General features: G+C 43.6%; 1 protein-coding gene across 1 annotated transcript; it reads right to left on the bottom strand.

Annotated features, from left to right (window-relative positions):
• Positions 1-880: 880 nt before the first annotated feature.
• Positions 881-1,711, bottom strand: LOC121446404 (spindlin-2-like). The gene has a single exon (XM_041649017.1). The coding sequence runs from the start codon at positions 1,709-1,711 to the stop codon at positions 881-883; it is 831 nt and encodes a 276-aa protein (XP_041504951.1).
• Between the last annotated feature and the right edge of the window lie 12,271 nt (positions 1,712-13,982).

Genomic DNA, 13,982 nt, shown 5'->3' with positions numbered 1-13,982 from the left:
AGCTCTCTCCAGATCACGGTTAGTTCCATCTTTCTTACCTTTATTCTGCTCTCTTCTCTGTCTGTGAAGATTGTGTTCATTTAAATGACGACTTTAGGGGGCTGGAGAGATGGCTCAGTGGTGAGGAGCCCTTTCTGTTCTCACAGAGGACCCAAGCTTGTTTCCCTACATCTGTGTCCAACAGCTCACAACCACCCATGACTCCAACCCTAAGGGACCTGGCTCCTCTGGCCTGTGTGGTCACGGTACTCACATACACATACCCTGCCTCATCCACATAATCAGAAACAGTAACTCTTAAAAGATCTGATGACTTACTTTATAACCATTAATCAAATGAAACTGAATTTTCTCCGCTTCTGAGTCTACATTTGTATTCTGTATTCCTCCCTGATCAATTGATTCTGTTTGCCCTTAAGTTTCAAGACCTCACTGTTATCTCTCACACTTTTCCCGATCACACGCATCTCCCTAAAGCTTTACCCCTCTCTGAGATCCTACCTCTTTCTGGCCCCTCTCCACTGCTTCTTAAACAGCCATCTTGTCCTCTTCCTCACCCCACATCTCCAGTTCCTCCCTCTCCCCGCAGACCAGACCATCTAAGTCCTGTTCTGTTTTGAGCCTACTGTGACCCTAGATGTACCGTTCACAGCCCGAGCCAACACGTGATGTCCTTTGATGTCCCATCCACCAGACACACCCAATCTCCATTATCAAACAACACAGCATGTTCACAATTTTTTTATTTTTAGAGCAAGACAAATTCCATTGGAAAAGATACCGGGGTTATTAGAGGACCTTAGGTATCTCTGAAAAAAAAAAGAGCATTCTCCCCAAACAAAATTTTATGTCTGCCCCTCCACACTTTGTGAATTTCACTTTACTGGATCTTCTCCACATCATAGACATAGATAAGGGTGTCTTTTTCAAACTTGACGAAATACATGGAAGGTTTGGTGGGAACTTGGTAAACGATTTTGCCCGTCTTTATGGTTCCGTCGTTTTTGCTGTGCTGCACACATTTGCCTATCATGACATCCCTGCCTACTTCCGATGTCACTTCTGGAGGACTCTCTGGCATGATGTGGAGGTTGCCTTCAATGTAGTCATCCAGGAGGTGGTAAATGTACAAGACCGGATCTTTGTCATAGGTAACGTAGAACCAGGTCTTCATGATCGGCACCTCGTCTAGGACCACCCCTCTCCACTCATCCTTAGAGCCATTTGTGTCCTCAAATTCATGTGTCACTGCTCTGCCAACTATGCTTTTTGTGAGGTGGGTGTCTGTCGCCCGAGAAAGTGACACTTTATTAGGCAGGATCTTCAGTTGTAAAATCCTTTCATCGTGGTGAAGCTCCAATCCGTAGACACAATCAATCCCATCGTACTTCAACAAATAGAGGGGGGGATTTGTCGGCAGTTGGTCTAGAATGACGGCGTTCCACTGGGTGACTGGCTCATCGCCTTCTTTCCATCCATGAGAAATTCTGTGGCCAACAATGTTCTCCAGGACCTCTAAAGGTCTGCCCAGTTTTTGCTTATGGAGAGATGACCCGTCCTTCTTCTGGAGATATGACCCATCCCTCTTCTGGAGAGGTGGCCAGCCTCTCAGATTCAGAGGCATCTCAATCATGGCTGCAGACCTAGTGCGGTAGGCCACAGCACTCCTGGTCCACTGTCTTGTGACTATCGTTCTGTGCTTGGGCTTCATAGCTGCCCACTCTCTGGGTTGGAAGAACTCGTCTGTTTAAACAAGATGCAAAGTCGTTGTCTCCACCATGAGTGCCTGCAAGAAGGGGAAGATATGAGGCCGAGGCTCTTTTCAGGGAGAGCTCTGGGGTAGATGACGCAGGCAGCGCTAAACAGGTTTGGATATCTAAATGTAATTTTGTCATAAGAAATTAATAGGAATATTAGCAAATGATTCTCCACAGCTCAGTTTAACAGACTCAGAGACACATTTCTGCTGCCCAGAGGCAATTTGCCTCTGCTAAGAAACCTACTCCTTGAACTGACAAAGTCATTGAGGGGAGGAGGTACGCCTGTCCACAACGTGAGTAAGCAAATCGGAACAGAATGGCAAAGAAGCCAGAAGGACGGCCGCACCTCTCCTTCACCCTCAAGCCATGAGCTAGGTGGCTGCACCCACAAACACCTGCCAAGGTCATGGCACTCCTGTCCACTGGCTCTCTGTATTGTGTCTCCTGATCCAGACCCAGGTGGGTTACATAGAGCTGTTCCGTGGCTTCCATTACAGAAGTGAGTACCGCTAGACCCACTGCAACAAGAGGACTCGTTAGTCTAGGCAACAGCAGCCATTTAGAAATAATTAATGTCTTCTAAAACACATACGGACAAAGAGGAGCTTTGGCATTTCAGTGGAATGATGAATTTAATACTGTTAGCAAAGATAATAAACTCGGAAGAATGGCTGGCCTAGACCATCCCCACAGCTATCAAACATGGGAGCCAGTAACAACATATAAGGTAGACCGCCCAGTAGTTTTGAAGGAAAACTCTTAACTTTCTGGGACTACAGAGGTCCTAGTTGCTTCATAAACATACTTACCAAAAGAAAATGTCCTAGTTGTCCAGATTCCGTCTTCTGGAAACGTTCAGGCGCCAAAAGCCTGTTGAATAACCGCGGGGCTCAGGAGCTGAACTGGCCTCCACAGCTGCTGTGAAGATAGTGAACCCACCTTCAAGGGAGTCTAGCGCCCCTAGTGGAACAGATGCTCATGCCCCGCCCACGGCTTTGTGACATCACCAAGGCTCTGCTTATGTCATAGAATCCCTGATAGGCCGGTTTCTTCCCTAGTTACCCACAGAAGCGTCCAGCATCCAGGTCCTAAAAAGCTGCGCATACAGCCGTCTGGAGACGCAAAATAAAGTCCCCACTCAACTTTTCGATTACTTGAGCCACACTCTTGCCCAAGCAACTCACTCCCTGTATCTTTTTTTTTCTTCTGAAAAAAAAAAAAAAAAAGGTCTCCGGTTTCTGAGTCACCAATTCACTTGCAGGTTTTTTTCCCTAGCTCCCATCTCTCCCTTGGTTATCTTTAAACCATTCTTCGTATCAGAAATGTTGCCAGCTTTGCTGAGGCAACCCACTGGATAACACACCAAAATTAGCTTTATCAAAACCCATAATTAGAGGAGGGCCATTTTTATTCAAACAAAGCTGGAATTTGACAGGATTAAATACCTTGTATTGAAGTCAACGGCAATCATGAATTATGGATCCTTTGCAAAGAGCGAGGAAAAATTAGGTCCTGGGCCTGCTTCCAAAGTCGGGGTAAACTTGTGATAAATCCGATATCCACCAGTCATATTTTAAATGCCTTTAAAATTTTCCAGCACTTCTGGTTACGAGGAATTTATTAGATCAAACGCAGTAAAACAGGGTGAAATAGATGAAGTAATTTCATTTTTGAAATATGGGCAGACAATACTGGACATAGGTAAATATGAAATTTACTTGCAAATTACAGAGGGCACTTTAATGGTTCATGTTACATAGTTCTTCAGAACTTCAAAATGATCCTTCCCGGCCTCATCCCCCGTCCCTGTCCATCCTCTCCCTCATCCCAAATAATTTCCTTCTATTTTCATGTCTTACATATACATATTTTCAGAGCTTACTGACTTATGGCAGCTTTGTAAGTCTGTCCACTTCTTTTCTTCATTCTGTTTCTTTTCTAAGCGTGTTTTTAACCCTCATACTTCGAGTCTTACTCTTTCTCTGCCCTTATGCGGCCTCCTGCCACTGTGACTTCCACCATGTGCTTGACCTCAGTATGGTTTTAACTCAAATGACATTTTTTCCTCATTCCCCTCTTCATCTTCCTCCTCCCGGCACCTGCTGAGATTGACAGCCCTGGCGATTTTTTTTAAGGCTAATGAAATTGACCTGGAGAATGTACGTGCACTCATGTGCGCGCGCGCACACACACACACACACACACACACACACACACTCCATGAGAGAAAACACCTAATATTTTCTATGGACAATAAAACAGGAGAGAGTTTTCAAAAGATGAAGCACAAACAGCCAATAATTACAGGAAAAATGTGCTCACCATAGCCTCCAACTTGGGGAGGAAAAGGTTATCCCACTTTCCACTTCCAGGCACTAATTTGTTACTGAGGGAAACTCAAGGCAGGAACTCGGGAGTGCTGCTTACTGACTTGCAACCCATGACTCTCTCAGCTTTCTTTCCTTTTCCTACACCCCAGGGCCACCTGCCTAGGGCTTGACGCTACCCATAGTGGTCTAGACCCTCTCACATTGAACATCGTAATATGTAATTCCTCACAGATGTGACCAGAGGCTAATGTGATGGAGGCAACTCTTCATTTGAGGGTCTTGCTTCTCTGGTGTCTCTAGATTGCATCACGTTGGCAATAGAAACCAACCAGGACCTCTGAACATTTGTGTTGATTGTCACACTACATACTACCCACAATAAACAAGCCATGGGGTAACCTTAGCAGCCAATCACTGGATGAATGGTTAAAGAAAATGTAGTATATACACACTAGTGTATTTTTCATCTATGGGTAACAATGAAGTGTTTTATTCTCAGAAAATGGATGGAACAGGAAAGTATATTGTTAAATAAAACAAGCCAAATTCAAAAAGACATTTGTGAAATTTGAGGTTTAGTAAAGGACATTAAATAAAAGGGAGTATTTAAGAAGAGAAAGGGGTCCAGTGAGATTAGTGTTCAGGTGGACAAGGAGGGTAATGAGGAGAACAGAGAGGATCAAAGTACAGCAGGAACTGGCACAAAATTGTCACAACAAAGCCCATTAATTTCTACATTTCATGTACATTAATATAAAGGAATGGAATCTAAATGATGGTTTTGATTAAATTAGAGGTCTATAGTTCCGAGATCCTCTGAATTACATTTGTATTTTTCTTCCCACCGATGGCTGTTGCTACTTTGTACTTGTTACAGGTGGCAGGATATGGCAAAGTGGTTCAGTCTGTGTATGCCATTAACCTTCTGGAATTCATATCACTCAGTGAGCTGCTAGGTTACCATAGGGAGGGTAGCTAGAGATCTTAAAGGAACATGAGGTGGGAAGAATAATGCTCCCCCCGCTACACATGTCCAGATCTTCACCTTTAGCTGTGGTCTGAGTGTGTTTCCCCCAAAGCAATTTTCTGAAGCTCAATCCCCAGTGGAACCATATCTGGGAGGAAGTGATTAGCCCAAGAAGGCTTTGACCTGAAAAACCAATTAATGCTGCTATCGTGGGAAAAGTTTAATTATAAAAGGGAGTTTGGTTTCCTTTCATGTGTCTTTAGCCCATTGGATGCCTTCTGCGATGACAACACCCAACAAGAATGTCGTCCTCTATTGATGGTCCCTTGGTCTTGGACTCCCAGGCTCCTGAACCAGGAAATCATGCAAGATCTGCTTCACTATAGACTAGCCAATCTATGTTATTCTGTTTTTATCAAGACAACATGGGTGAAAATGCCTCCGAATAGTGAGCTACCAGCTCACAGGGCAAGGGAAAGTGAATTGGGTTGTTATTGTTTACTGGAGATGAGATTGACTCAGAGTTATCATGTGGGCTCTAAGTGAGAGAGAGGGTAGCAGGAAGGAAGAGGTCGTAGAGGTGTAGCCTGGGAGAGACTCACCCAATCCCATGATGAAAGGGGCCAGTGAATAAAGGAAAAGTCAATGAAACAAGAGAGCTATCTGAGGCTCTCCAGGAAGAGCTCCAGCCATCACTTTTAGCCTTTTCAGAATCCTCACTTTCAAGGGTGTAAAAGAAAACTATCGCTCTAATCTAATAAGTCGTGGTCATTTGATACAGCAGTGGCAGACAACTAACACGGTGTAAAGGTGTGGACACAGGTAGAGGGCCCAGAAAGAAACCTGATCTTGGCCTCCAAGGATTGGAGATGTTCTTCTTCTGCCCAGCAACACTGGAGTGGCCGTCTCTACTGATAAGGGCATCCCAATATGTCCAGACCCTTCAAAAGCATCCCTGCCAGTCTAGCCTGGAGAAAAAATTCCTTTTACTCAGTTAGACAAATCCAGAAAAAACAAACCACCACCAAAAAGTTATGAAAGTTAAACAACCATTGGACCCACTGTGAAGATATTTCATTTGCATTTTATTAAATAAAGTTTGCCTGAAGATCAGAAATTTGCTGCTGTTTTACTGTCTGAACTACAGGCAAGCTTTATTTATCAAAATACAAATGAAATATCACTACAACTCACAGTCTATACGCAGGCCAAGACAGGCTAAACTCTAGCAGGGTACTTGCCTACGTAAAGAAAAAATGTGGAAAAGACCATGGCTGCTGACCTTTTTGACAAATCAAAAAGGTTAAAAATCAGAATCGCTGCCATGCCACGACCACACCCAAAGTTAGAAGCAGATGAGGAAAATCAGTTCCCTGGTGGTGAAACCAAGAGAATACAACTGGATACAGTTGTCAGAATCATTAGAAAGGATTTTAAGCATCTGTCCTAAAGCCGGCGTTCAAAAATCACTGAGACACTCCCCAAACAAAGGAAAATAAGCAGCGTCAGGGAACCTGGAGAAACAGGAGTCAAGCAAATGTGAATTACTGGTTACAAGTAGAAAGAGTGTCCAGGTAAGTTCAACCATGAAGTAGAAACAGGAGAGAGGGTAGTAGGGGTTGGAGAGATGACACTGGCTGGTCTTGCAGAGGACTGGGGTTCAGTTCCCAGCACCAATGGATCTGATGGCGTCTTTGGGCACCATACTCACACATGGTGCATTGGAGTGTATGTGCATGTGTGCGTGTGCACCCACATGCTCTCACACATACATAATTTCAATCTTTAAAAAAAATAAGAAATAAGGAGCCAGGTATGGTGGTCACTCCTTTAATCCTAGCAGCTTTATCTTTGTGAATTCAATGCCTGCCTGGTCTAGATAGTGAGTTTCAGTCCAGTTGTAGCTACACAGTGAAGCCTGGGTCTAAACCAAACAAAAAAGAAAGAGTATTATATTTGTTTCTGGTAAAGTAGACATCAGAGTAAATATTTCTACATAGAAATATCACATAGTACTGAGAGGATTGATGGACTAGGAGGAGACCCCAGTTCTTCATAACACTTACCCATCACAGCCTCTACATGAAGCAAGAATGGATAGAACTGAAGAAAAAAAAAACAGGGAATCTACAGTTAAAGTTGGGGATATCAATCAGTGCATCAAAGACAGAAGTAGGCAGGAAACCAGCAGGGGTGTGAAGATCTCCATCAGCCAGTGTCACCGACTGACATTTCCCAGTAGCACCAGGTTGTTCTCCTTTTTTCAGGTACCCATGGACTACTCAACAAGATGAACAGACTCTCCAGGATCACCAAACACAGTGTGATAAACACCAAAGAAAGGATGTCTTGTAGAATATGTTTATCTATTTATACAGGTTTCATGTAGCCCAGGCTGGCCTCAAACTCACTATGTCGCTGAGGATGATCTTGAACTCCTGATCCTCCTGCCTCCACCTCCTGGTGCTGGGATTGCAGGCATATACCTACCACACCTGGCTTATGTGGTGCTGGGAGAGGGAGTAGCTTTGTGTGTGCTAGGTGAGCACCCTGTCCTGTAAGCTGCACCTCCAGCTCCTCAGGATGTGCTCTGCTAATACAACAAAATCAAAGTAGAAGTCATTAAGAGAAGGCAACGGGCCATCTCCAAATCCATAAACATTAAATTATACACCCATGAACAATATATATGTAAAGAAGGAACTAAAATAAAATATGCAATGTTGGAAAAAGAAGGGGAAACATAGCATCAAAATTTGTGGGACATAGTTGTGAAGGTTCTAAGAAGGAGCTTTATTTACTATACTAATTCTTTTATTAGAAACAAACAGTGCACTCGGGCCAGGAACCCAAGTTTTTATCTACACTAGAAAATAAGAAAGGAGTTAACTCCATGAGGGAAAATAATCTTAAAAATGATCCCCAAAGCAATAACATTAAAGATAAGAAACCAATGAAAAAAAAAGTCAACTAAATGCAACCAGTATTTTTTTTTTTTTTTAAGTAAGGAATGATATTCTGTGGCTTTGGTTAGACCAAGACTAAGAAATATAAAGTCCATTCTGTTTGATGATTTATGAAAGAAATGATATGTTTTAGACTTCGTGAAGAACATAGAACCTAGCACCACAGACAAAAAAGTTTTTAAAAGGGCTGGAGAGATGGCTCAGCGGTTAAGAGCATTGACTGCTCTTCCAAGGGTCCTGAGTTCAATTCCCAGCAACCACATGGTGGCTCCCAACCATCTGTAATGAGGTCTGCTGCCCTCTTCTGGCCTTCAGGCATACACACATACATAGTAAATAAATAAATGTTTAAAAAAAGTTTTTAAAATTATTCATCATTAAAATATCTTTTAATGCCAATGTTTACTCAACTTGTCACTGCTATAATCTGTTTAATATCAGAAAAGATTCCCAGCATTGCCATATGGAAATTATGCAATGTTGAAATGGAAACAAAGCATTGTATTCCCAACACAGACCCTGGTTGAGAAAAATCATTGTTTTTATCGTAAGAAAACTAGCCTGGGTGGCACATGAGCTCCACGCCTTTTCTATTTTCTCAGGTCGTCATCCCATCTTAGAACCATCTCTTCAGACAGCACCTCAGTTACGTCATATTTTTCTTCAAAAATCCAAACGGAACTGTCTGCCACACTGCTGGGCTTGCCAGGCTGCTTTGGAGGTCCTGGACCATCAGATACAGTGAAGGTCCTTTTTTTCAGTAGCGTTAATTTAGAAAAAAGAGGAGAAACAGAAACCAAAGAAGTCGAGAAAAGCTGATGTGGTCTGGAGAAGTTTTGCTCATAGTCCAGGCTGGCTTTGGATCTGTCATCTTCCTGCCTTAAGTGTACACCATTGGCCCAGCATCTTATCTGTTATTGTAAGTGACCCAGCTGCAGCCCCTCATTGGCCAGCCTCATTCAACATCAAAATCAGCAGCAGCAACCACACCCTAAGGTGAAGCATGTCCTGCAGCTCCTCTGCCATGACCTTTACCTTAGATTCAGTGGTCCTCCTTCTCCTTAGGCTTTACGAGTGGGAGCGATTTGAGCTGACCATATCTTAACCTGATTCTGATACTATGATCTAAGGAGAAGGAGGAGGAGGAGGAGGAGGAGGAGGAGGAGGAGGAGGAGGAGGAAGAGGAGGAGGAGGAGGAGGAGGAGGAGGAGGAGGAGGAGGAGGAAAGAAAACATGAAAACTAGATGGGTCCAACATCAAGATTTGAACTTTGATGGTCTGGGGATAAGGCATGCTTGCAGTTTAAGTGTGAGCACCTGAATTTAGATCCCCAAGTAAATAATGAGTAGGCTTTGTGGCCTACATATAATTCCAGTTCTGGGAGGTAGAGACAGGAGGTCCCCAGAGCAAGCTGGCTGGTATGACTAGTCATACCGATGAACTCTGGGTTTGACTGGGAGACTGCCTCAATGAATCCAGTGGAAGGGTAAATGGATGAGTCCCTACATTATGTATGCATCATGCGCTTGTGCATGCATAGACTCACACAAACACGCATATACACAGGTACACTTACACCCACATAGATGCTTATGTGCGTAAATATGCAAACCTGATGTGTACACACACACACATGCACTCACACACAAGGAAAGCCGAACACAACAAAAACCTTTGGACTTCAAAGAGACCTCCAGGGATTGCCCTCATTGTGGCTGCATATTCCGTGAGGTGGGCATCTAAACAAGTGTTTCTTCCCACCCCCCATAAAGGCCAACATACAAACCCCTGCCTTGGATTTGCATCACCAGCCTCTATGATCTGTTGAGGAGTCTTCCTCACTCTCTAACATCCTCTGCTCTTCTGTTTCAGGAATCCTGAGCAGGGACTCAGCTGAGTTGAGCCTCATTCCCAACCTTGGATCTAAGATAATGTTCAATTGTCATATACTAAGTATTGGAATCTTCAAAGAATGCTGAGTTACATTTCCCATGAGCCCCTGTCACAAAGTCAGGGAGAAGTGTGGCTTTCTTACTCTGCCGCTTATTAGCTTTGAGTATTGGTAAACTGGCTCAACTTCTAAACCGCACTTCTCTCGTGTGTAAATGAGCAAACGAACAATTTCAATTCATCAGTTCTCCATTAGGAGCGAGCTAGAAAAACACATCAAAATGATTAGCGCAAATGTGGTTTATGAATGATAAGCAGTATTATTTATATTATTGGTAACACTGGAAATTATTGTACCTGGGACTTAATGGCTTTATCATCATTGCACAGATAATACGAGGAAAGCATCAAGGATGCAGTAATGCCTGCTACTTGTTTTATTTCTGATAAGTGTTTCTTTCTGCTCCAGCTCTCTTCTATTTACTTTCCAATGCATCTCCCTCTTAGATGATGAGGTTAGGATGGGTTTAGTGAGAGGGAGAATAAGATGTTGCGCCACAGAATTTATCTATAAAATTAACTGTTGAGTTCCAATGGAGGTGCCCTCCATGGGTGAGTCATGCTACTCCCAGAAGCCATTTGTGATGGCTAATCTTGGTTGTCAACTTGGCATACTCTGGAAGAAAGAACCTCAGTTTAGAAGCTGTCTCCATCAGATTTACCTTGTCTATGTCTAGGGGGGCATTTTCTTGGTTGTTAGTTGATGTAGGAGGGCCATACTCACTTTGAGCAGCACCACCCCCATGCAGGTGGGTCTAAGTTGTGAGTTTAGAAGCCAGCCAGAAAGTGGCATTTCTCTATGGTTTCTGTTTCAAGCTCCTGCATTGATTTTTCCTTGATGAAATAAACCTTTCCCTCCTCAAGTTGGTTTTGGTGAGTGTTTTTTATCAGAGGAACAGAAAAGAAAACTTGAACAGTTACTAAACAAAACCTCCAGTGTCAGATGTGGGATGTCTTCCTACAAGGCTGACCAGGGAGATTCCAGAGACAAGTTTGCAGGCTATTGTCATTGCTCTTGGCTGTCCACCAGAACTTGGTGGTAAGACCCCATTGCTGAAGACACAGAATACTTTGGTCACATGTCACAGAAGGATTTATCTGAAGCTGAGATGGATGCATCCTCCATAATGGCTAAACGTCATGGCCTGAGAAGGTGCTATCTAAGCTGCCTAGGGAGAAAATGATCTACAATCTTACTCAACTGTGAACTATTCAAGCTACAAGTTCAGGCAAAATGTGTCCTCTAGTCCAATAGTAGCATGGCTGTCATGGAGGTAAGTGATGTATCCGAGGCCTGGTCAACAAGAGGAAATACAATATCTGGTTCTATAAACCTTGTTAGGAACCTGTGGTTGGGGAGCTGTAGGCCCTATGAAGGAACCCGAGACTATTGTTTTCTGAAGAGTGACAGCAAAAAGCTGTTTTCTGGATGTGACTGAGTTATCCTCATAACTTCATGGTGTCTATGGTTATCTGCACAAGGCCTGCATGAGTTTGGGTTCTTCAACATTTCGTCATGGATGGGAAATGAACCATGAAGTCCCTCCCTATAGAATGACTTGGCAATCAACATTTACAGGAGGAGGGGTTCTATTTTCTTTATTGATGTAGCCACAGATAAGTTGTCCTTACTCTGTTGAATACCCTTGCACTCATGTAATCAATGAAACTCAGGGGTCACACACAAAAAGGAGACATGAAGTATGAGGAGGGACTTATTGAGAATAATGGTGCTACTGGGAAAGGGAGGGGCATGAGAGAGGGGACCGAGGGAGGGGTCAAGGGGGAATTTAAAGAGGGGATGAGAGAGGGAGATAGGGAGTGGAAAAGACTAACATATAAATATAAGAAAGTGTCAAATAATAACAAAAACAAAATAGGTTTTTTTTAAAAGTTTAAGTAATGTATATCTTTCTAGAGTGTCAATCATTACACCTCAGGGTTTAGTTTTTTGGATCTATTTTGTTTGTATGGCTCCATTTCCTTTCATCAGTCTGTTGAATGTGGAGTTTTAGCTTGAGTCAGTGTGGTTCAGGGTTCTGTGTGACTGAAAATCAAGTCAATAAATAACTTGTATCTGCAGTAACATCCTGGTGACCTCTCCAGTAATTTCCCCTTTGTCTCATTCCACCCACACTCCTTCTAAAAACTCTGAACTAAGCATCTACCCCTGATTCCTACACTAACTTAAACCAGAAGCGGAAAAGACCTACAAAAACAAGGAGAGACGGATTCTTGAATAACAAAACAAAGCAACGTAAAACTTCTTCATTCTGCATTTGGGATTCCACTTTATTATTTTAGGGATTCCACTACATTGAACAAAATGGGAGGAGTAGAGTCCAAGGTGATACCTAGCCTAGCGAAGTGTGGCTGTGAGTTGGGGGTGAGAGGCAGTGGGGCGGTCAGGGCCGTTTCCCTCCTGAAGGTGTGTGCAAACCACAAGGCTGAGAGTGGAGAGGGCCACCAAGTGAGAGAAAACAGCTCTGCAAGGGCTTCTGAATGTGGAGGCTCTTATGTCTCACCAGCTGCGAACAGTGACACATGTAAATCACCCTGTGAGTCTTGTGTGCACCTTCACACACCTATCAAGTGATGCTCTGTGTTTTGGGGTTGTATACAAAATGATTGTGTGGGACTGGAGAGGTGGCTTGGTGACTTAAGAGCCCTGACTGCTCTTGCAGAAGACCCGAGTTCAGATCCTGGCCCCCACAAGGTGGCTCACAGCCATCAGTAACTCTAATTCAGCTTTCCCTTCGGGGCCTTCTCCATTCTCTCGCCTTGATGTTTACACACGTGGTCACGAGGGAGACCGGCCTGAGTGGGGCAGTCTCAAATGCCCTGTTGACAGTGACACCTACTTTCTTCCATAGCCTCTTCTGGCTTCTGTGGGTACTGTATACACATAGTATACATGCATACAAGCAAGGGAAATCCTATACTATTTTTTTTTAAAGAAAAAAAGAGAAGGCAAACTGAGCACTCTCTGCTTCCTGTCTGCACTCACAATGTGACCATGCATCTCACACTCCAGCTGCTGTGCTTTCCCTGCCTTGATGGATGGGATCAGTGCAAACATGGATCAAAACAAATGCTTCCTTTCTTCTTCAAGTTTCTCTTGTTGGATATTTTGTCATAGCAACAAGGAGAGTAATCAATACGCATTTCTCTCCACATTAATGCATATGAATGAGAACCAGCACCTCACTAAGTTCTGCAGGGTTCTCTCGGCTCCATCCTCAGAGCCTGGAAATGGTATGAACCCTCAAGCCAACCTGGTGTGGCCACTGTCAGCACAGACTTTTGATGCTCTACTCTCTTTGTGGGAAATAAAGTTTTGTGGCACGAACAGAAAGGACAAGGAGAGTCACATGCAGCCCGTTGTAAAGTCGAGTTTTGGGCACCTATTTTTAGCAGCCCCACTTTGGGAGGAGGGGAGACGATGAGGGTGTGTGCAAGCCTCAGTTCTATGGAACACCTTTTGCAGTTTGTGACACCACAGATCTTAGTGCTGGAATGCAAAGTCTTAGCTCAAATGTCTAGCTCTTCCTCCAGGTGGAGCTGTGTCTTAAGTGGTGGTGGGGAACTTTGATCATGGGGTAAACTGTGGTTCTGGAGAAGAACCATCTCACGTTATAGAAAATATATCTGATATGTATGCCTTCAATATACTTTCCAAAAAGAACTTTATGGAAGAAAAAGGGGGAGATAGAATGTTCAAAGGGGAATCCAAACCCAAAATCTAAACTCTTTGACTATTTGTTCTAATGCAGCTGTGTGTGTGTGCACGTGTGCGTGCATGTGTGCATAAGGAGGACAGAGGAAGACTCTGAGTTTCTTCCTTTATCCTCCTCTTCCTTAGTTTTTGAGACAAAGGTCTCTCACTGAATCCAAAGCTCACTGCTCTGCCTATTCTGGATACCCAGAAGCTGTGAGCTCCACCTGTCATGATCCCTTCAATGGTGGGTTACGGGCATGTACAGTTGTGCCCAACTTTTTAGGTGGGTGC

Source organism: Microtus oregoni, unplaced genomic scaffold (assembly GCF_018167655.1).
Source record: "Microtus oregoni isolate MIOR12 unplaced genomic scaffold, Mior012 000003F_ref0000135, whole genome shotgun sequence".
Taxonomy (NCBI): domain Eukaryota; kingdom Metazoa; phylum Chordata; class Mammalia; order Rodentia; family Cricetidae; genus Microtus; species Microtus oregoni.
The sequence above is the reverse complement of the archived record's forward strand: the minus strand, read 5'-3'. Positions and strand labels throughout refer to the sequence as shown.

Excerpts from the sequence above, each read along its gene's own strand:
- LOC121446404 (XM_041649017.1), bottom strand. The coding sequence starts at position 1,711 with ATGAAGCCCAAGCACAGAACGATAGTCACAAGACAGTGGACCAGGAGT.